The sequence below is a fragment of the Doryrhamphus excisus genome, chromosome 14 (assembly GCF_030265055.1).
Source record: "Doryrhamphus excisus isolate RoL2022-K1 chromosome 14, RoL_Dexc_1.0, whole genome shotgun sequence".
NCBI lineage: Eukaryota > Metazoa > Chordata > Actinopteri > Syngnathiformes > Syngnathidae > Doryrhamphus > Doryrhamphus excisus.
This window is the reverse complement of record NC_080479.1, coordinates 12,918,477-12,941,390: the sequence shown is the minus strand read 5'-3', so window position 1 is coordinate 12,941,390 and position 22,914 is coordinate 12,918,477. Positions and strand designations below refer to the sequence as shown.

The 22,914-nt window shown below is 40.9% G+C and overlaps 1 protein-coding gene and 1 long non-coding RNA gene across 6 annotated transcripts in view; one reads left to right on the top strand and one right to left on the bottom strand.

The window, feature by feature from the left end:
• Positions 1-17,840, top strand: part of LOC131102235 (cytoplasmic dynein 1 intermediate chain 1) — a 41,472-nt gene extending 23,632 nt beyond the window's left edge. For all 4 annotated transcript variants that reach the window (XM_058047781.1, XM_058047779.1, XM_058047780.1 and 1 more), the window contains exons 11-17: positions 6,154-6,300; positions 8,339-8,452; positions 8,535-8,668; positions 9,095-9,239; positions 10,713-10,853; positions 12,998-13,123; positions 17,164-17,840. In XM_058047781.1, the coding sequence (XP_057903764.1) occupies positions 6,154-6,300; positions 8,339-8,452; positions 8,535-8,668; positions 9,095-9,239; positions 10,713-10,853; positions 12,998-13,123; positions 17,164-17,274 (918 nt within the window). In that variant the 3' untranslated portion in view covers positions 17,275-17,840. The remainder of the gene's footprint in view (positions 1-6,153; positions 6,301-8,338; positions 8,453-8,534; positions 8,669-9,094; positions 9,240-10,712; positions 10,854-12,997; positions 13,124-17,163) is intronic.
• The window catches only part of LOC131102298 (uncharacterized), an 83,950-nt gene that overhangs the window by 19,557 nt on the left and 41,479 nt on the right, over positions 1-22,914 (bottom strand). For both annotated transcript variants that reach the window (XR_009119421.1, XR_009119420.1), the window contains exons 3-5: positions 17,739-17,804; positions 13,006-13,126; positions 9,944-10,106 (exon numbers count right to left, since the gene is read on the bottom strand). This is a non-coding gene — a long non-coding RNA (uncharacterized LOC131102298). The remainder of the gene's footprint in view (positions 1-9,943; positions 10,107-13,005; positions 13,127-17,738; positions 17,805-22,914) is intronic.

Below are 22,914 nucleotides of genomic sequence, written 5' to 3'. Positions count from 1 at the left end.
GCAGTACACGCATACACGTATGCATGAGTTGGTTTGGCAGATCCTTTCTGTTGCCGTTGGCACACCCAGAGAAACGCTTTCGTGGCATTTCATCCATTTTTGTTTATATAACATGCCCACAGAAGGATTTTTCAACTGGTGTATGGATAGGTAGATGGTTGAAAGCTATAAATGGGTGTGTGTGTGTGGGGGGGGGGGGGGGGGGTTGATAGAAAAGAAAGACAGTGCTGCTGAGTCTTTGGGGTTTGTGGTTGAAGTCTGGTTCATTTTGGGGCTTTATTGTTTTAGGCTTACAGACGGTTTGATGTTTCAGTTGAGGTTTTGGTCTCCTATATTTTCTGCTAAGGCAAGTGAATGGGCATAGAGATGCAGAAACAGTCCTTTCAAATGCATCTTGCTTCCTGTTTGTGCTAAAACTGTTTAGATTTGGTTTTGGTGACATTTAGGACACTTAGTAGTCTTATTTGTGAGATTATGTTGAGGTGCTGTTGCTGTTAAATAATGCAGTTATATGCATTATATTTGGCGTACCAGTTCTCCAGGCTTTGGACATCTCCAGTCGAGGGGCATTGGATAAGCTAAAGCCTATCCCAGAGTAGACGCTAAAAAAGGTCACCGGCCAATCAGTGCACATACAGACAAACGACCATTCATACTCTCATTGAATACAGATTGTAAATATTTTCAAGGGAGTAGTAAGGCATCTTCCTTTAACACTGTAATTGTTGGTGTATAAGAAACAATTTTATTACTTTAGATTTTTTTTAAACTTTGAACCCTGGAACTGATACTACGGTACAGATAATTTATGGCTAAATTCTAATCTCATTTTCGCATAATGCATTGCATCTGAGCAACGCATTCATCGGGGTGCTGCAATGACATCAGCCCCTTTCTGGGATCTGGGCTCCTCTGGCTCCCCCTGTTGGACAGAGACAACATCACAGTGCCATCCATCCATTTTTTTTTTTATGGCTATTTTGTTGAGGCAAAATGTACCGGGTGCCATTCTAGTAAGTAAGTGTTTTATAAATTGGAGGTCTTAAATCACAACAATACTTTTTTTTTATTTTTGGAGAGTCGTCATACTCCAAGTGGTTCTTGTGAGAGGCGTAGCTGTCCCGGCCAGTGAACCTATCATAGCCTCATCCCAGTTAGGTCCAATCTTGTAACTTCACACCAGCCTCTCAAGTGGGCGAAGTCACTCCACATTAAAGAGCCCGTTTGACTTAAAACCAATGCCGAACCCCCCCCCCCCCCCCCCCGCCTTAAAACCACACGCTTCCCAGTAACAACCCCCACTGCTACTGTCATATCCCATTGAACTCAGTCAATTTTTCTGTATTAATACCTCGATTGCCTCACATGTCTCCATAGGCCTTTTAGCATGCGGTTAACTGTTGATTAAGTACTGACGAGGAGAAAGCAGAGACAAGAGTTTGAGGGACTCGATCGACAACCTTTGTTAACATTGGACCAAGAGGCGTTTGATGTGGTACTGAACATCAGCATGTAAGTTTTCTAGGTGGTAAAGATAATTTCGGATGATGCGGATGCAGCACTATTTGTTAACTTTAATACAGAAGTCATCACAAGTAGTGATCCCTTCCTATGGGGCAGTCATAATTGAGCGCCATGAACCCTGCCTAGCAACAAGTGAGGGGACTTGATCACCGGAAAAAACAGGAATTTATTGCAGGTTTGAATAATCCGGGTACTGTGGTAACCCACGCCAAGTTAAACATCAACTCTTCCTGTCCAACAGTGGAACCCATTTACTCTTATTGGGTGTCTTAAATGGCTTATTTTCTGTTATTATGACTACTATATTGAGTAATACGAGAGTAAAGGTGACTATAGGGGTGTTAATTCATGTCTAGAGGGCTCTAATAATGTTTGAAATTTTATTCAGAAAGTCTTAAGCAGGTTTCTCTGCTCTAATTACAGAAATCATTTATTACCTTATAAAAAAGAGTTCTACTTTGCAGAAATTCACTTATCACTGTCAGGTCTAGGATCAATCAACCCCGATAAACAAAGGATTACTGTATACTGTATATTTTAACACAATGTAACCTAAATAGTTTAAAAGATACCTTCAAGGGACAAAATCATAATAATAACATGAAGGTTAAAATTACAAATTTACAGTGAATACTGAAGTTGGTTGAAATATTTATGTATCAATACCACCAGTTGATAATATTTAGTATAGAAACAGCAAAAGCTACATTAGACCATAAAGGGAAAGAGAGAAGTATTTTTAAGGCTTTTATTCTTGGCCTGGTTAAAATAGAGACCGTGCCTGGTATTTTCTTTTTCCGAGCCTAAAACCGCAGAGTGACAAAATCTGTGGGGTGTCATAAACGAGCAAAGTCAGGGGAGGTGGTGGTGAGGATGGGGGCGTGGGGGGGACGCAGAAGAAGACATATCCATCTGGTCCTGATAAGGCAGAGTGGAAAACAGATGAGTGCGGTGAAGATGGAGCAGTGGGCTGGATGGGGATGGAGTGTGGATCTACAGTATCTGCTGTCTGCATACCCCCCCCCCCCCCCCCACTTGACTTCACTTCCTATTCTTTTCTCAACATCTCTTCCTCTCCAATATGACTTCAGAAGCCAGGGAAAAAAAAAGGCAACAAAAGAGGGAGTGGTCCTCGCACGCCAGCGTCCTTTTCTCTCTTTATCATTCCTTCATTCCTCCCTCATCCTTCACCGGGTACTATCTTTCATCCATCCTTAACACAACACTTCCCATCTACATCACTTCATATATTCGGCATATTCAGACATGGCTTCCACCGCTACCTTACAACCTGTCACGCCCTCCCTCACCCTTCACAACCTGCCTGTCAAGTGTTGATGTGGGGGGCTGTGGGGTCCGGCCCGTGCTGCATGCAAGTTGAGAATCATCCACAAAAGCCACATGGTGTTTGAAAAAAAAAAAAAAAAGAAACGTCAAGCCTGATTTGGCAATGCAATCACATGTGAGAGCTGTTACGGTGTTATTTAGACAGATGTGCTGCTGGCGTGTCCAGATGTATGAATAAAAGAGTGGAAGGAAGAGAGTAAGATGCTGTAGAAGGATCGACTCCTAATAAATGCAACAAATACATTCAAAGTTATTTCAAGTAGTAGACGTGCTAACCACTACCACACCATGCTGCCTCCCTCGATTCATTATAACAATAATGACATTACTAGCACATAAGAAGTGCTGTTTATTTGATTTTACTTTGCTGTTATTAGTCACACACAGCAATAATATCAATGGAGATAATATAGGCTGACCATATTTGGATTACCGAAAATCAGGATACTCGGACCGGCAATGGGATACCCAAATGAGACTACTCAAAGATGCCTTATAGTGCCTCATAGAAAATGTTTATATTAAAAAATAATAGCTCACTTTTTAAGCCTTGAATCTGTTAGTTAACTGGACCCGAAGACAGCTGGGATAGGCTCCAGCTACGCGCTAGAAAATGAATGAATGAATGAATGAATGAATGGACCATTCATTCATTCATTCATTCATTTTCTACCGCTTTTTTCCTCACAAGGGTCGCAGGGGGTGCTGGAGCCTATCCCAGCTGTCTTCGGGCGTGAGGCGGGTTACACCCCGGACTGGTCGCCAGCCAATCACAGATGAATGGACCAATAAACCACAAAAAAATATGAAATACAGTCACTCCTCCCCAATACAAATAATACAAATAATACAAATATAAGGCATTCAGAAGATGCATTCAAAGACGTAATGACATAGCCAAGGTCCCCAGGGGTACACTAACTGTCATAGGGGATACATGAATAAAAATGAAAGTTACGCAACTGTGAACGGTTTGGGAACCTCTGATATATAATATACTACATTGGTCACTAGGTGTCAGTAATGTTACTGTAATGTTGGGTGAGACACACAAGCACCAGACTTATTTCAAGTACACGTCCTGAGAAAACAGAATGTTTGGTCAATCGAAGATAATAAAATGTTTATGTATTAATGGGTTTATCTTGGTCTTAAGCAGTTGCTTTTACAAAATGATATCTCAATAACGGGCCAACGTCTCGTTAGAGAACAGCAAGTTGCGCCAACAGTCGTGAAATATTGAACAGTTGCCACTGTCCTTTTGAATTAGTGGTACACGAGATGAATGAGTCGTCCTTTATTTTAGCCTTCCGTACTCGTCACACTCCTTAAACAAAGACAATGATTGTTGTGGCGGCGCTATAGCGACGCATGATTGTCTCCACTGAGTTTATGATGGAGGCAGAGACTTCAAACAGCAGCCAGTCAGACAACCACAGTGCTTATCTTAATGTGCATCTCAGTGAAGTAAAAGATAGAGTCGTTCATGTACGTTTCATCCATGTATGGGAGTGTGACAGATCATCCTTGTGATGCCACCGCACTTGATATGTTCAACACAGAGTCAAGACACGCTTTGAACATTTCTATTTCAATATCTTTTGACCGGTTCGACTCTACTTGCGGCGTCAACGCAGCCATATCCCTCTTTATCTAACCGTATAAATAAACTGTTCATCGAGGGCCTCCTTCGCCGGCTTACGAGCAACTTTATTTTCACCACAGAAGTTGAGTTTATTTTGAGTTCTGACATCTGAGTCCCGCGCCATTCCTCTGGAAGCCAGGGACTCTTCAGAAGAAAACCATAAAAAGAGAGAAAGAGTGTTTGCTTTCCTTCTGGTTTCTTTTCCAGTCTCCTTTACAAAGTGTACTCCGGTTTGGAAGTCGGCTGTTGTGCACATGGCGCAGTAGTCGTCTGCATAGATCAAATCAAATCAAATCAACTTTATTTGTATAGCACTTTTCCTGCAAAGAAATGCAACACAAAGTGCTTTACAGAATTAAAACAATTTCCACAATTAAAAGGAAAAAAACAATGAAACGAAAGAAAGCCCCTCCTTCCCACCCTCCAAACTAGACCCACACACGCACACACACAGTCACACACAGTAGGGAGACATGGCATGGCACTGAGGAACAAGGAAACGCCACCTTTGGGGCCCGTCCACACTGGGAGGAGCTGCAGGCCGTGCCATCGGAGGACCAGCACCCGGGCCCCCCCGACTCCGATAGACGGGCGGACCCCCACATCAAAGGGAGGAACCCCCCAGCCGGCCGTGTCGAAGGGACCCAAGGATGGCACCCCTTCAGCAGACCCGACACAGCCCCCAGTGTGGAGGACCCCTCTGAGGAAACACTGGAGTTAGAAGCTGAAGACTAAAAGCATAAAATAGGACTAAAAAGATAAAAACATAACACTGGAGTTAAAAGCTGAAGACCAAGAGCAAAAAATATGACTAAAAAGATAAAAACATAAGAAAAGTTTAAAAATATTAGTTAAAAGCCTGATTCAAAAGAGGGCGACAAGTGGGGATGGCGGGACGAATGGAGGCAAACTGACAGCAGTAACGATATAATGTAAACATATTTTACACAATTAGAGATTTTCAAATTGTCACTGTAGGTTTTTAACGTTAGTGTAGCATACAATGCACAGATTGAAGGTCTTGTTGTTGCATGAATATGTTGGCTCACGGATAAAAGGGGTGAATACATCCTAGCAAACAGTACATTGCTTTTTTCCCCGATCCTAAGAATAGATGCTACAGTGGCTGTGGGTCAGGGAGTGCTGGCTGGAGCATGCCGAAAGCCTGAAGGGGAAAAGCAGTGAAGAGGAACCCAAATGCAATAAACACTGCATTGGGAGGGTGTGTGTGTGTGTGTGTGTGTGTCTTTGAGGGGGTGCGCTTGTCATGATGGAGGCTACAGTGAGCGCTCCAGTGGCTGCTGGGGTTTTTGATGCTGTAATGTGAAACGGCTGAGGGGGAAAGAGGACTACAATTCCCCTCTTTGTCTGGCCTCCGCCCCAGCGTCACCCCTTCTTGGCGGAGCCTCGCCATTGCCAAACTCATCATCTCTCTGCCGTCTTGTCTCCTCATGTCTGCCACCCAAAGCAAAGCCTTCATCGCTCCTCCCTCCCTCACACTACAGCTAGTGTTACACTTCTCTGGTTCATATCTGTTCCTCTGACCAGTCCTTGTGTTCTCATCACCTTCCCCCTATCCAGCATCACACCACAATAACATGCTGTTATCTCGCTCTCCTCATCCTCTTTTTCCGCAGTCTCCAGTGGTGTCTGTGGGTTTTGCGAAGTTTCACCCCAACCTGGTGGTAGGGGGCACCTACTCGGGGCAGATTGTCCTGTGGGACAACCGCAGTCACAGAAGAACCCCCGTCCAGAGGACTCCCCTGTCGGCTGCTGCGCACACTGTAAGCCTAACCTGTCATAAACAGAAGCTGATGACCACAGCAACACTGAAGTATAAATTGTATATTCATTCATTCATTCATTTTCTACCACTTATCCTCACGAGGGTCCCCTATTCGGGCGAGAGGCAGGGTACACCCTGGACTGGTCGCCAGCCAATCACAGGGCACATATAGACAAACAACCATTCACACTCACATTCATACCTATGGACAATTTGGAGTCGCCAATTAACCTAGCATGTTTTTGGAATGCGGGAGGAAACTGGAGTACCCGGAGAAAACCCACGCATGCACGGGGAGAACATGCAAACTCCACACAGAGATGGCCGAGGGTGGAATTGAACCCTGGTCTCCTAGCTGTGAGGTCTGCACGCTAACCACTCGACCGCGGTGCCGCCCCAAATTGTATATTGTATATACTATATTTCCATATACTGTCAATATATAAAAACATATACAGTATATATTTCCACTGCCACATTGACCCCACTACACACACAAGGATCCACACACTGCACTCTCTGACCCCCAATAAACAGCTGACCCATATACTTCACACGGGTAACATCATAAGAACCAGAGTCACGTATAATCACATCTCCAGGAGGTTCAGTAGATACACACACGCACACACCAACAATGCCGTACACGTAGTTGGCTTATAGTATATGCCGAATAACGAGGCCTTCGCTCATGTCCTCTCCACTCAGGCAGACCAAGGCGGCTTAGAGTGGTGCTGATTGCTGAAAGGATTCTTTGTGTGGCCCGGGACACAAATCAATTACTACCCAGTAATGACATTATGGTTTCACACACTCCTGTGGATTTGCACAGCAGTAACCAGATGTAGAGTCCATTTAAAGGCGACTGCACTGAGCATGGGAGCCTGCTTAGCGCTACCAACGTAATGAATGATGTCATGACTATAAAGGTAGAATTTTAGGATACAGCTATAATCTATGTTCTAAGGCTGAAAGTATGGATATAACTGGAATGTAAAATCTGCTATTAATGGCAATTCTGCTTCTAAGGCTGTGGAGCTGAAACTCTGTATATAACTGTACAGATGTACAGCAAACATCTGTACATCTGTACAACTGTACTGTACCCACACAGCTGCTCCGGTCAGAGAGCCACAGTCATTAATAGCAGATTTTACATTCCATTAATAGCAGATTTTACATTTCAGTTATATACAAGGTTTCAGCTCCACAGCCTTAGAACTGTACTGTACCCACACAGCTGCTCCGGTCACAGAGCCACAACCGTTAATAGCAGATTTTACATTCCAATTACAGTTACATTTTACATTCAGTACAGTTGTGTTGTACAGATGTACACATGTTTGCTGTACATCTGTACAACTGTACTGTACCCACACAGCTGCTCCGGTCAGAGAGCCACAGCCATTAATAGCAGATTTTACATTCCTGTTACAGTTACATTTTACATTCAGTACAGTTGTGTTGTACAGTTGTACAGATGTTTGCTGTACATCTGTACAACTGTACTGTACCCATACAGCTGCTCCAGTCAGAGAGCCACAGCCATTAATAACAGATTTTACATTCCAGTTATATACATAGTTTCAGCTCCACAGCCTTAGAACTGTACTGTACCCACACAGCTGCTCCGGTCAGAGAGCCACAGCCATTAATAGCAGATTTTACATTCCTGTTACAGTTACATTTTACATTCAGTACAGTTGTACAAATGTACACATGTTTAGTGTACATCTGTACTGTACCCACACAGCTACTCCAGTCAGAGAGCCACAGCCATTAATAGCAGATTTTGGATGTCAGTGCCCTCCCCTCCTGGAAAGTGACCAACAGATATGGTGGGGGTTGTAATATTGTTTAAAAGTGTCAAATAAATTGTACAGGGTCATTTTAGCATTGCTAAATCAACTAACAGTGCCCCAAAACAGTGATGTTATTCTTAAATATTTTGTTTACTATAACTACATTTTCATAGTATTTTCTTGTATATAAAATATACTTTTTGTGGCCATTTTGTGTATGCTCCTTGTATGTAGCACCCTGTGTACTCTGTGAATGTGGTGGGCACCCAGAATGCCAACAACCTGATCACTGTGTCTACAGACGGCAGGATGTGCTCCTGGAGTCTGGACATGCTGTCTCAGCCTCAGGTACGCTACACACGTCAACGATACAATATCGCATAATGTCACATGTCATGTACTGTATGTGTGTGTGTGTGTGTGTTTGTAGGAGACAATGGAACTGGTGTACAATAAATCCAAACCAGTGGCAGTAACCGGCATGGCCTTTCCTACTGGAGACGTAAACAATTATGTTGTAGGGAGTGAGGAGGGCACGGTGTATACTGCATCCAGACATGGCAGGTACAGTAGTTGAACACACACATAGTGTATATATACACATGCTGTCATGCATGTTGCATGTTAAAAGTGTTTACTGGCGCCTTATGGTTGTAAAATGTCAGGTTCTAATTAGACATCAACTGTTCATTAATGGCTCCAGGATAGGCTCCAGCACACCCGCATGTAGATGGAAAAATTGGCCAAAAATTTTAATGTCTTTCTCCAATTTTGAGTATGGAGGTTTTTTTTTTTTTAACCACAGAGATCCTGCATCTACGTACCTATTTAAGAACCTGTGCCTTTCACACAGAACCCAGTCAAGTGTGATACTTCTATAGAGTAAGAGTATGGACATAGGTATAGGTGGTCGACATATTTGCCTCAGAGCTACGGAGTCAATGTCATTCAATGTCATCCATGCCATAACCTGTTCTCTTCTCCTTTTAGTAAGGCGGGGATCTGTGAGATGTTTGAGGGCCACCAGGGGCCCGTGACAGGGATCAGCTGTCACAATGCAGTGGGCGCTGTTGACTTTTCCCATCTTTTTATCACTTCCTCCTTTGACTGGACCGTCAAACTTTGGAGCACTAAGGTGGGTGTATGTGGGTTTTTTTTTTCCTTACCATCCAACATATAGGGCTAATCAAATTCACACCAAGGCTGGGCCTATTTATTACGATATTCTCTAAGCTAGCAGGGTGGAGGAAATGACTGTTATTTAGCCTTAGCGGAGGTCTGCGCTTTACTGAGTGCTCTTGATATTATTATCTGATTGGTTCCACCACATTTACAATAAGTGGTACGATTCATTTTGGTTTGCTTTGTTTAGTACAAATCACACCAATGAACCCTGATCAGACCCGCGGTTCTGATGAATGCGTCAACTATGTACAGTAAATAGTGTGACCTCATACCGCAAAGGTGTGAATAGTTTCTAACTCAATTCAATGCAAGCAGTTGAATATACTGAATCTCATGAATATCATACTGTAGAAATGAAAACTGGATATACGAAAAATATTGGACGCTCATTATGAGGTGCAATCACTTGTGTTGCCAGATTGGGTATCGTTTACATTTTACAAATTGGTACTTTTGGAACAATTTAAAAAATGTAAAAAACAAAAGGACAAAATATGTCTAGAAACACCATAATTTCCGGAGTATTAAGCACTCCGGTATTCAAGAGGCATCCACTATAGATAATATAAGAGGAAAAAAAAATGTACATATGTAGGCTGCACCGGTCCATCAGCCGCCGATTTGTGTGACACGGTTAATTAAACAGAATCCTACCTGAAAAGTCATTCGGCTTCAGAATTCTCAGAATTCGTTCGTCACACACTTTGTCAGCCTCCCTCGCTCTTTTGTTGTTCCGGTGTCATTGTCATATCGATGCAAATTAGACCTTTTGCTTGAGCTGTTTCCTTTATCATACACTCATCCGGCCTGTCGAAACCTGTTGATGACAGTGGATACACTATAAAGAAAGACATGCTATAAACCTTGCAATCCTAACGTCAGCGCGATGTTCCCGGCATCACTCGTTAGCGCAGATGATGAGAATCAAGGCACTTTTTACCGCAGTCCAAACAGAAGCTGGAGTAATTCTACACTTAAGATTTGTCACATCTAGTAAACAAGATTGCTGCATAAAACTTAAATTTACAAAAGTATCAATATGCAGCCACCTTTGTATTACATGAAATACTGGGGAAAAGTGGGAGAGGAATTGATTTTTTTTTCTACATCATGCCATCCCTCTGTCAGACAGCTGTTGTGTTGAGGTTACAGTACACCTTGTGGAGGGGCGCACTCTTTCATCTCTCCCAGCGGTTTTATGGCGCTGTGTGAATGTGCTAGGCTTTTTAATTAGGCTGTACACCCAGACAGGCCCCAAGGCTGAGGCAGCGCCACTCTGTCTGAAGCTCGCTCACTCCCTCGCTCCGTTCTCTCTCTTTTTTTTTCTTTTTTTTTTCCAACGTCTATAGCCAGTCAAAAACTGTAAGTCTGAACACTGACTCTTTTCCTCATCATAAACGTTGTGTGATCGTTCTTTTTTCAGCAAAACAAGCCTCTCTACTCTTTTGAGGACAACGCAGATTATGTGTATGATGTCATGTGGTCACCTGTGCACCCTGCAATCTTTGCCTCGGTGGACGGCATGGGTCGTCTCGACCTGTGGAACCTCAACAATGACACAGAGGTGTGTGTTTTTTCCATGATGGATGGGTGATTGAAGGTCATCATGGGTGTGTTTTCTCCATGTTGATGTATGTGTGTGTGTGTGTGTGTGTGTGTCCTGAGGGCCCGTTGCTACGCCTCAACCTGAACCACACAACCAAACACCCTAGCTTTCCCCTCCCTCGTTGCCCCGTGGGCGTTTCCCACAAGCCCTGGCTTTAAATCACACAGGGTGACATCTTCTCGTCCCCGTTCCCTCCCAGCTACCATGCTGACATTCCTCCAACTCCTGTACAACATTCACGCAACCTCAGCATCGCCACTCCTCTCGGGCCTTGCAATCACACGCTGGAGACCGAAACGTGTAGGAGTTAAGCTGCAGGATGTGATATTTATTTGGAGATTCATCAACCACTTCAGTCTTGGATGATTTATAACAAATACTGACAAGTGAACAAATCAAACCTCCTCAAAATTGTTTGGAAATATTGCTGATTGATGTCAGACCACTAAATAAAATGTCAGAAACTACACTTTAGTTTTGAAAGAAATGCAAATGTTTGAGATACTTGACAGTAATCCCTCGTTTATAACGGTTAATTGGTTCCACATCTGGTCATAAGTGAATTTCCGCGACGTAGGACTCAAGCTGGTAACTCGTAGCACAAGCTTGTTCAGGAAACACCCATATAGTCACCTTTATACTCATATTACCCAATATAGTAAACATACGTAAGAGTAAATAAGCCATATACGATATAAATAAGACTTGTGTGCGTTGCTGTAAATGTGCTACCGTGCTAAAAGCGGACAGGAAGTGAGGTCAGGGGGTCGCCATAGTAGTCCGTGTTCGGGATTATTGTGAAATAATTCAAAGCCTGCTGTTCCGACCATCAAGTCTGGTGCTTGTGTGTCTCACCGAACATTACTGACGCAACACTTTCAAAATATATCAATAAATCATGCTGTTTCGGGCTCAATATGGCTGATTATTATTATAAAAAATACAGTATATTGCTTACTTGCACATATTTTATTATTATAATAATTGAGCTATAAAACATTCATTCATTCATTCATTTTCTACCGCTTTTTCCTCACGAGGGTCGCAGGGGGTGCTGGAGCCTATCCCAGCTGTCTTTGGGCGAGAGGCGGGGGTGACCAGCCAATCACAGGGCACATATAGACAAACAACCATTCACACTCACATTCATACCTATGGACAATTTGGAGTCGCCAATTAACCTAGCATGTTTTTGGAATGTGGGAGGAAACCGGAGTACCCGGAGAAAACCCACACAGAGATAGCCGAGGGTGGAATTGAACCCTGGTCTCCTAGCTGTGAGGTCTGTGCGCTAACCACTCGACCGCCGTGCCAGCTATAAAACAGCATGATTTATTAATATATTAAAAAAAAAAAAAAACGTGATTGTGTGAAGCCATGAAATTTGACGCGTGATGTGGCAATAATAATCACTGCAATATTGAATATTGCCAACGAATGCAAGCCGATGATGAGTAATGATGTCATCAGCAACGCTGGGTGGTTGATGACGGCTTTCCCATGGTTCCCTCAACAGGGACCTTTTCTTCCACAGAGGAAGAGTTCATTATAGACGTCCTAACTGGCCTAACAATGTGCTTTATGAGAAACATTTGCTCTCTCTCTCTCGTTCTCACACACACACACACACACACACACACACGTACAGAAGGTACACACACACACACACACACACAGTCTAATAGCAACAGACTTCCATTGTTAGCATCATATTAAAAACACACAGTCATAACAGCATTAACGGAGAAGTGCAGAGCGCCTGGTTCTCATTTCCAGCAGATATCCACACACATACACACACACATTTATATACAGTCAATTGAAAGCGCTGCGTTCCGATCTACTGGGGCGGAGCAAGCGGGTTAATGGCAGTCAGTCTGTGGTTAGTGCTGCTTTAAATACGCAGCAGCAGCTCGTTGTGTGAGGCGACGTGATGCCAAGGCCTCTCTGTCTCCACTGGTGACATATGTCAGACTCGCCTGCCACATGTCAGGAACAGTTTATACGCAAAGCCTTCAAATGTTGTGTGTTTTTTAAGCTTTAAAAAAAAGGTACAACACAAGCACACACAATAAGAGATGTAATGTTGTATTGTGTGGCAGGTACCCACCGCCAGTGCCACTATCGAAGGTGCGTCGGCCTTGAACAGAGTGCGCTGGTCGTCTGGAGGCAAGGAGGTGGCTGTGGGAGACTCAGAAGGACGGGTTTGGGTCTACGATACCGGAGAGGTACTAAATAAGACACACAAAAATGCCATAGTGTTATATCGTACGTGGATATATGCAAGGTTACGTCTCAGGTCTTTAGATTTCAATACTAAAGCCAGAACAAACACTCAAAATACAGATAAAAAACCAACATAAATATGAAAATGACTACTGTCAGGAACTGACAGCTGTTACGCCACATATCATATTTGACAGCATATTTTATGATATACATCGAAACCTTGGTTGTGTGTTAACATTTCTGACAGTCAACCACTGATGACATCAGTGAGACTTTGAGAATAAAGTCGTCAATTTCCGGGAATAAAGTCCTCAAATTCACAAGAAGAAAAGTTGATTTAATTTATGAGATGAATAAAATTATGAGACAAAAAGTCATTAATCTGAATGGCAACAAAAGTTACATCCAGCCACGGCAAGCCAACCAAAGGCGCAGCTTCCACCCCCTGCAAAAACTTGTAACATTACGAGAATAAAGTTGTTAATTTCCCAGAAAAAAAGTAGTAAATTATAAAGTCGTACATTTACAAGAGAAAGAGTCATAATATTCTGACAAGAAAGTTGTACATTTATGAGAATAAAGTCGTATATTTACAAGAAAAAAGTCATACATTTACGAGAATAACGTCACAATATTGGGTCGTAAAATCACAAGAAAACTGTTGTGAATTTTTGAGAATTAAGTTATAAATGTATGAGACAAAAAAGTTACGAGAATAAAGTCGTAATTTAGAGAATAAGTCGTAATTTACTTTATTCTCGCAAATTTACAAGAAAAAAGTTGTGAACATTTTGAGAACACCGTCATAAATTTACGAGACAAAATGTAAAAATGTACACAAGAAAAAGACGTAATATTTTGAGAATAAAATTGTAAATTTGCGAAAAAACGATAACATTTACAAAACAAAAGGTTGTAATATTTTGAGAAGAAACTTAAACATTTACAAGAATAAAATCAAAAATTTACAAGAATTTTTTTTTGTAAATTTATGTGAATAAAGACGTAAATGTAGATGTCATTGTGTTATACATGTCAGAGAGAAAATACACTTTCCTCTTGCTCCAGACGAGCTTTTATTTATAATTATAAAAAATAAAAAATATTATAAAAAATATTATTAGCATAAATAGATTAGCATGTCTAGCCCTTCTCACTTCTGCCCTCCTAAGGGCCAAAGGTCAAGTCTCCTCTTTTCATAGCCGTCTAATTTTCTTCTCGTAAATTTCTGACTTTATTCTTAAAATAAGATTTTTTTAAAATATTTTTTTGTAAAAGAAAAAATATGTGCCTTAATAATTGGAATGTTCCATGCTTTAACCATGGGTGTATTTGTATTTACTGTGGGTGTAAATAATGACTTATTACACCAGGCTGACATTGACAGGGTATATAGTCTGCCAGAGATCTGATTCAAATCATATCTATGACAAATGTTCTTCTGGATGAATCCCACAGACCAAAGTCTTGTAGAAAGTCTTCCCAGAAGAGTAAAAGCACTTTGCTTCCTGTCGGAGTAATGTTCCAACACTTAGGTCCGTGTCGTGTATAAAAGAGCCCAACAGTTTTTGGAATTGCCGGTTGTTAAATGAAACATCAGAAATGCCTTTTTCATGGAGATGCCAACATGTGGCGGGAAACAATGTGGTAAAATTGCACATAACCGACTTCATGCTGTGAACGCTGACCTCTCGTGATGTTTCATGTATGTTTGGGCTTCTGGTGAAAGACAAGCAAAATGAGCTCAAATCATCAAGTACTTTATGCTACGGTAAAAGCCTCCAAAAGCACCACAACGGATCCTTTTAGGACTTTTAGTCCCCCGTGTTTACCCAAATGTCACAACTGCTATGGATGCGTGTGTTTGATCCCCCCCCCCTCCCTCCTCCTTCTTCTTCTTCTTCTTGGCGTTCTTGTAAAATCGCCTCCGCATGACTTCTCCATCGTTACACAAAGCGGCCGAGCACGCCGCCGATGTTAGCGGGCGGGCTTTTTAAGGAGCGCTGTGTGTCTGCGCTTCAGCTAATTTTAGCATGCTCTTGTTATGTACGACCGCCATAACAAAGCGTCATCACGAAACAAAAGGCCTTGATGCTCACCTGTGCGGCCTGGTGCTTTAATGATGACCTATCACTATACTTACAGTATTTATATATGTAAAGTACAAATGTACAACAAACTATGATAAAAATACACTAAAACAATAGCAACTATCATAGCAATAATTATAATTTTGTCCCACGTGGCTGACTTTCTGTTATTATATCTACTATATTGGGTAAAACAAGCCTAAAGGTAACTATAGGGGTGTTATTTCATGTCTAGAGGGCTCTAATAATGTTTATAAACATATATAGGCATATCTGTAACTATGAAAATATTCCATTTATAAATAAGAAATCCTTTTAGGTGGAAGTTCACTTCTCACAGTCGGGTCTGGAACTAATTGACCACAATAAACACGGGATGACTGGTGTATAAATACTACATTCATAAATGTATAAATACTACATTCATAAATGTATAAATACTACATTTCATAAAGTCAGTAAATAAGGGCAGAATGTTTCATGCAACTTTTGTATGGGATGATGTAGCGAATGTACAAAATGTTGTGTACAGTAATACTTAGCTACTGTGCCGCCTTGGGGGGGGGGGGGGGGGGTGGATAGCTCTAAATATTTGCGCTCTCCCTCAGATTCTTTTTTAATTACAACCTGAGCATAAAGTGGCCGCAGACACCCTGGGTGGCGGCCATAATTTCTGTCTTGCTAGCTCGGACCCACACAGAAGCACTCCAGCAAGACATTTCGAGTGCACTACCACCAGTGACGTGCGGTGAGGTTCATGGCTGGTGAGGCGCTGCCTCTTTTGGAGGGTTGCTCATTAAGAGAAATGTTTTCAAATACTTCTTAGTCTCATTTATTTAACTGAAAAATGTTGTGTTCTTTGGAATTTGTTGCTGTCCAGTTGTCAAAAAAAGCAAAAACTCTGGTTTTTCATCTCTTTGGAAGAACGGCCGTGACAAGCACCAGCTCAGGATGCTCCCATATTACCTGATTAGTGTAAAAATGTGAAAAATACTAGGGATGTCCGATATCAGCAAAAAAAAATTTGATTTCGGTTGATATCGATCATGAAAACTGCAAAAAAATTACATGATACATGTCATGTTATACAGGGCTGCATGGTGGTTGAGTGGTTAGCACGCAGACCTCACAGCTAAGAGACCAGAGTTCAATTCCACCCTCGGCCATCTCTGTGTGGAGTTTGCATGTTCTCCCCGTGCATGCGTGGGTTTTCTCCGGGTACTCCGGTTTCCTCCCACATTCCAAAAACATGCTAGGTTAATTGGTGACTCCAAATTGTCCATAGGTATGAATGTGAGTGTGAATGGTTGTTTGTCTATATGTGCCCTGTGATTGGCTGGCGACCAGTCCAGGGTGTACCCCGCCTCTCGCCCGAAGACAGCTGGGATAGGCTCCAGCACCCCTGCGACCCTTGTGAGAAAAAAGCGGTAGAAAATGAAGGAATGAATGTTGTGTTCTTTGGGATTTGTTGCTGTCCAGTTGTCAAAATAAACAAAAAAATGCTAGTTTTTCATCTCTATGGAAGAACGGCCGTGACAAGCACAAGCTCACGATGCTCCCGTATGACATTTCTGTAAATTTTATTACCTGATTAGCAAGAATAAAGATGTTACGCTTACATTAAAGACAGAGTCTGTAGAAATAAATGAGCAGTTTTTACTGAAGAAAATGTGAAAAATACTAGGGATGTCCGATATCAGCAAAAAAAATTGATATCGGTTAATATCGATCATGAAAACCGGTATGAAAAAAATTTCACGATAGATCTCATGTTACACATATCGGTATCGGCAGTTATCGGTAATTGAGATTTGGACAATATCGGCATATGGGTTTTTGACAAAAAAAAGCCAATATGGGACATTCCTAGAAAATGTGGAGTCATCATCCCGACTATGACAACAAAGTCCTTTTTACGGCCAACATATTTAATCATATTTTCCCTCCAGCTGTCAGTGGCCCACAGTGACGACTGGACTCGCTTCGCCCGTACACTGATGGAGATCCGTGCCAACCGTGCTGATGGCGAGGAGGAGGGGCCTATGGAGCTGGCTTCATAGAGCAACGCCTTCAAACATCTCAGTGTCGACTGTAGCATGTTTACTTTGGGTGTGGTTCTGGTGTGCTGTTACTGTATGTTCTGATACTGCTCCCCTGTACTGTCTATTATTGGGTGGGTCATACCGTACTCAAGTGGGAAAAGCCTAAGACCTGTAGTGTGGCATAGTGAACCTCCCGTGGAGCATATGTTATGTACTCTCCCAATGTAATAATTAAATATACATTCATTTTGCCTTCAAATGTCCCACAAAATCAGTTTCTCAAGCTGCTGTGCCTCCCTTCTGCCTTGGAAATCGTAATCAACTGTTTACAAACATCACCATCACTTCACATCATGCTTCTTGCATGCGCCACATCCCATGAGTATTCCACAGATGATATTGCGTGCTTGTCACATGTGGGTTTTGGCGTCATCTCGGTGTGTAACTTTAAAATTCCATCACGGATGACAACAGTTTCATACCTGGTAATGCGGAGAGCTTGTTGTCTTTGGTTTCCTCCTCGGCTTTTACTTCAATGTTTGTACACCCTGGAATAAATAGACTGTGTATGAGCACACGTTCAATTCACTGGTCCTTTTCTATGTACACATCTGCACAACAGCTTTGAAATGCTAGTATTCCAATGGTTTAGGTTGTTTAGTGGGCATCTTTAATTAACAGCTAGAAGTGTCCAATGCTTATTTTGTCACATCTTAGATCAAACTTACTGTGTTACAGAACTAGCAATGCAAGGTTCAGTGTCTGTGTCAAAGCGAGGGTCCAAACACCAACACCGGTCTATTGTCACTATGAGACCATGTTACTTATACCGTATTTTCCGGACTATAAGTCGCACTTTTTTTCATAGGTTGGCTGTTCCTGTGACTTATACTCCAGAGCGGCTTATTAATTAAAGACACCTTTTCTGTTCATGTTTATTTTTTGTGTAGCTGAATAAGCATTGTGTTAGCATATCTTACACCTATTCAGCCTGTTCGCTATTCTTTTATTGTTACAACTTGCCTTCCAAGAGGACGTAATGTCTGTTTTGGTCAAGTAGTTTGTAAAATAAATTACCCACAAAAAATGCCACTTATACACCGGTGTGACTTATGTATGTTTTTTTTCTATCTAATGATGCATTTTTGGCCTTGTGCGACTTATACTCCGGAGCGACTTATAGTCCAGAAAATACGGTAATTATTATTAGGGATGTCCGATTATTATTATTGGTACCGATAATTATCGGCCCGATATGAGCATAAAAATGAAATATAGTTTTTTTCCTGATCACGAAAACTGAGATTTAAAAAAATGGTGTATACAACACGTATGTGTTCATTCCATCACAGGAGATATGTCATGTTACACATATCGGTATCTGAAATTGAGAGTTGGACAATATCAGCATATCAGTTTTCTGCAAAAAAAAAAACTATATCGGACATCCCTATTTATTAGATATTGAGGTTTGGTCTAATAGCCTTCCATGACACTACCACTCACATAGCACAACTAGAAGTACTGTTAATGTAGACCACACATACACGCACAATCTGTTCGGAGTATCCTTGAACGCACCTAATAGTCGCCTTGTGACACGTCGTTTGGATGTCGAGCAGACAAGAGGTGTGTTTGTAAGTTGGAGATACATACAGTACATGGTGTTGGGATGAAACTGCCATTGAATAAAGTTATAGAATATTAGTTAAAGTTGCATTTATGACATTTGACCTCTGTTATCACGTATTTCTAAATGACTACTGACGTAAGGGGAATGAATTGCTACTCCTACTAATTACAAATGACTAACTCCTTATCATGAATTGCTTCTTATGTAATAATGAAAGACGGTGCGTAAACAAAGCTGCTTTCCCCCAGTGGAGATGTTCTGGCCACCCTTGGACTGCATCCCCGTGGAGAAGCATACAACAGCTCCTCCATACCGCCAGACGTGTTTAAAATCACATCTCCAAATCAGCAATCTATTGAAATCTCAAATCTAATCAAGCATTTCTGATTGAGGGGGTTGTATTATCGCGCTACACCTTCTTCAAGGTTGTTAGTGATCATGCGGGATGTGCGCCACACACACACAGTACAGTATAAGCACGGCCACAGTGTATTACATAAAAAGAAATCCAGTGGCAAGGTCATTATTTCATCACTAGCCCTTTTTCCCTCTGCTCCTTCTCAGAAGGGGGGCCAGACAATGGAAGGTAATGAGAGCAATGCACACTGTCAAAGTGACTGGCGGACTGAGGCCAGTGACTACATTGCACCCCCCCCGTCCACTTGTGCATGAATGGGCTCAATCATCATTACTATCAACTGCACCTCTTGACAATTTACTCCTGACTACTTTTTGCTTTTTGAGGCGAACTAGTCAGGAGGTCAGCCACGGCCACCTGGGAGAGACTGACCACCCGCACCCGGCCACCACATGACCATGTAGTGTAGCACGTATGTGGCTTCCGTGCATACTCACAGTTACATGATTTTCTGAAAGGTATCACTTATTTGGATGGGAAGTCACAAAGTACTCAGACCGGTAAAGCTGCTTCAACTCAAGTCAAACATTTTAAGTAATAATAACATTTGCATATATATTTATATGTGAGTAATATTTACTGACATGTAGATATGTATATTTTAAAATGATTTTCTGCATAAATGCACATGTAAATGTTATTACTTTTCATTAAATACTCTATGTATTTTTAATTATTTCTGTTGCGATTTTTATTTTTTTATTTGTATTTTATTATATTCAATATGAATTCACCCTTATATGTCAGTAACATATTTTGATTGAATGATAATTAATGAGTTCAATTGTATTTTAGCATTAAAAAATCTTGCTAATATATGAAAATAGTAATAATTGATATTATCAAGAATATTTCTATCTTAATTTATATATTAATATTCAAAACTTTAAAAATAATATGTAATATATTAACAATATTTGACCTTATTTGTCCTTGCTTTAAAATTACATTAATTAATTAGATTGTATTATTCATATTATTAAAAAATATTTATATATATTTAAATACACACAAAATACATTGAATCATATTTACATTATTAATAATATTTATATATAATATTTATTTATTTATATTTTATTATTATTTATGTCATTAATCCTATTTATAATATTATTTGAATGAATTAATTATATTTTAACCTTTTGTTGTTTGCAAAACAAGGAAAAATAACACAGAATGTGCAGAATTTGTGCAAGAAATTTGTGGCCATTACTCAAAAAATATGCTTTTCATTACACTATCTCCTTTACTTGTGCAATAAAATGAAAGAAAAGTTACTTTCAATTGGGTTTTAGACACCATGTGGAAAGTAGTTGTAGTTTGCAGCCTGTTGTGCTGATTTAGCTCATTTAACACCACGAGGCCACGTTAACCTCAGCAGTAACGTTATATCGTGTAGCATCACAAGTAGCACACAGTTTGGGAAAGTTTACAACCCCTGATGGACCGCGCAGCATCCAACGGCTCCATCTGCGAGGCTTCCAGGCCAGCGGTGACTTTTTCACCGACGCAGCAATGATGCTCGACAAACCGAGCAAGTAATTCAATTTCCTGCGCGGACGCTGAAACACTAATTGCCAAACTGCTGAAACCGCTGATAAATAAATGTGGAACAGGGAGGATAAAGTGTCGCAATGATGACAAGCAGGCAGAAATCATGGCTCTGCAGTCTGTGACTTCCAGTCTTGTGGTGAGAAAGCAAAGAAAAATGGAATGAAGGATTTTTCCGAGTCGACGTAGAACAAATCTTTATGCAAATGTTTCATGTTTCCACAATACCATGTGACATACCCATGAATCACTTACACTATAACATATCAGGACCAGATGTGATCAATTCCTCATGAAAACCATCAGGCTTCAAAACTACTAGTGCATGCTTAGTACATCTTCCAAAACATTGCACACGCCTGCAGTCAGTCTTTGTACGTGCATGAACAACACATTAGGGTTGGAAAGCCACCCCGCCGGCATGGCTGCTGGCAGGCTACAAGAAAACAGTCCCCCAATCAGGCAGCAGCGCTCCAATTAGCAGCGACCGCCGTGGAGCCTGCGGTCACAGGCGGCCTGGCTCCCACCGACATGGATCTCTCATGCCGTCAACGCCGAGAACCAGCACTTCCTACTTTTTGGTTGACCATGGAGGTTTTACAAATGATTTTAGACATTTTAGCATACAAAAGTGTAGTATCATACTTCATTTTTCCATTTTCAATTAATTATATAATAATTATATAATAATTCCCATTATATAATAATTCCATAGAGATGAAAAAACTGCATTTTTATGAAAAAATCTGTTTTTAAATATAAAATTATTACGATTAAAGTATTATTATAATTATAATATAATATAATAATTATTATCATAATTATATTATTAATATATATATATAATATGATTAGATATAATATATATAAATATAATAATTAACATTTTAAATAATTCATGGTCGTTCTTCCATAGAGATGAAAAAACTGCATTTTTTTAAATAGAAAAATATGTTTTTAAATATAAAATTATTATGATTATAGTATTTTTATAATTATAATATAATAAAATAATTATTATAATTATAATATATATTATATTATATTATAATTATAATAATTATTATATTATATTATAATTATAATAATACTTTAATATATATATATATGTAATATATATAATTAGATATAATATATATATATATTATTAATAATATTTTATTAATATTTTTTTATCTTTTTAAATTAATACAATAATTAAATAATAAAAAAATATTTCCTTAAGGGCTGTCAAAAAGAATTTTTTTTCATTAATTAGGTTACATTTCTTCACATAATTAAGGGGTGCAGACCAGATCAAGCAAGCCTGTGTTATGGCGGCAGACGGAAGCACAGTGCAGCATCCCCACACAGTCACACTTATTATAAGTATGGTTCAAAACAATGGAGGATGCCTGCTGTAGATGATCAAATTTATTGGATTCCCTGGTGTCACCACCTTAGTACAGTAAGTAGAGTCAACAACAGGCCTTCAGCGGGGCCTTTTGATTGCGGATGAGCCTTGTTTAACTCTGGTGAGGGGATGCTTTGCACACACACACACACACACACACAGAGAGATAACCAGGCTATCATTTTCCCCCCTTGGTGTCTGCATGTCCCTTCTGTTGCCTGGCAGATCGCCCGGTGCTGCTGAAAGCTCTCCAGGTAATGCTGTCGGCACACACTTTCATCCATGTCGCTACACTGACAGCTTTCCCCCGGCGATGAATGGTGGCGCTAGAGCGTAAGCCAACCTGCGAGCTCCGTCCGAAGAGGAGGCTGAGCGTCAGGATAATTAGCCTGACAAAGGCGGCTCTGTGCCTGGGTGCAGCCCCGGCGGAGCCATGCCGTCTGGGGCTTGCAGGCCGTAGCTCGTCTCCTCCGCCTCCCTGCGCTGCATGCTTTATCAATGCACTTTGTCCCCTGTGCGAGATGCACGCGAGAGTGTGCACATGACTCGTACAGGTAAGCCAGGTTATATCGGCGCGCACATGCCAGCACGGTCGTAAATTACCGAGACATGTTGGCGAGACAAGAGGAGGCTCCACGTGCTTTTACAGCCTTGTTAAAA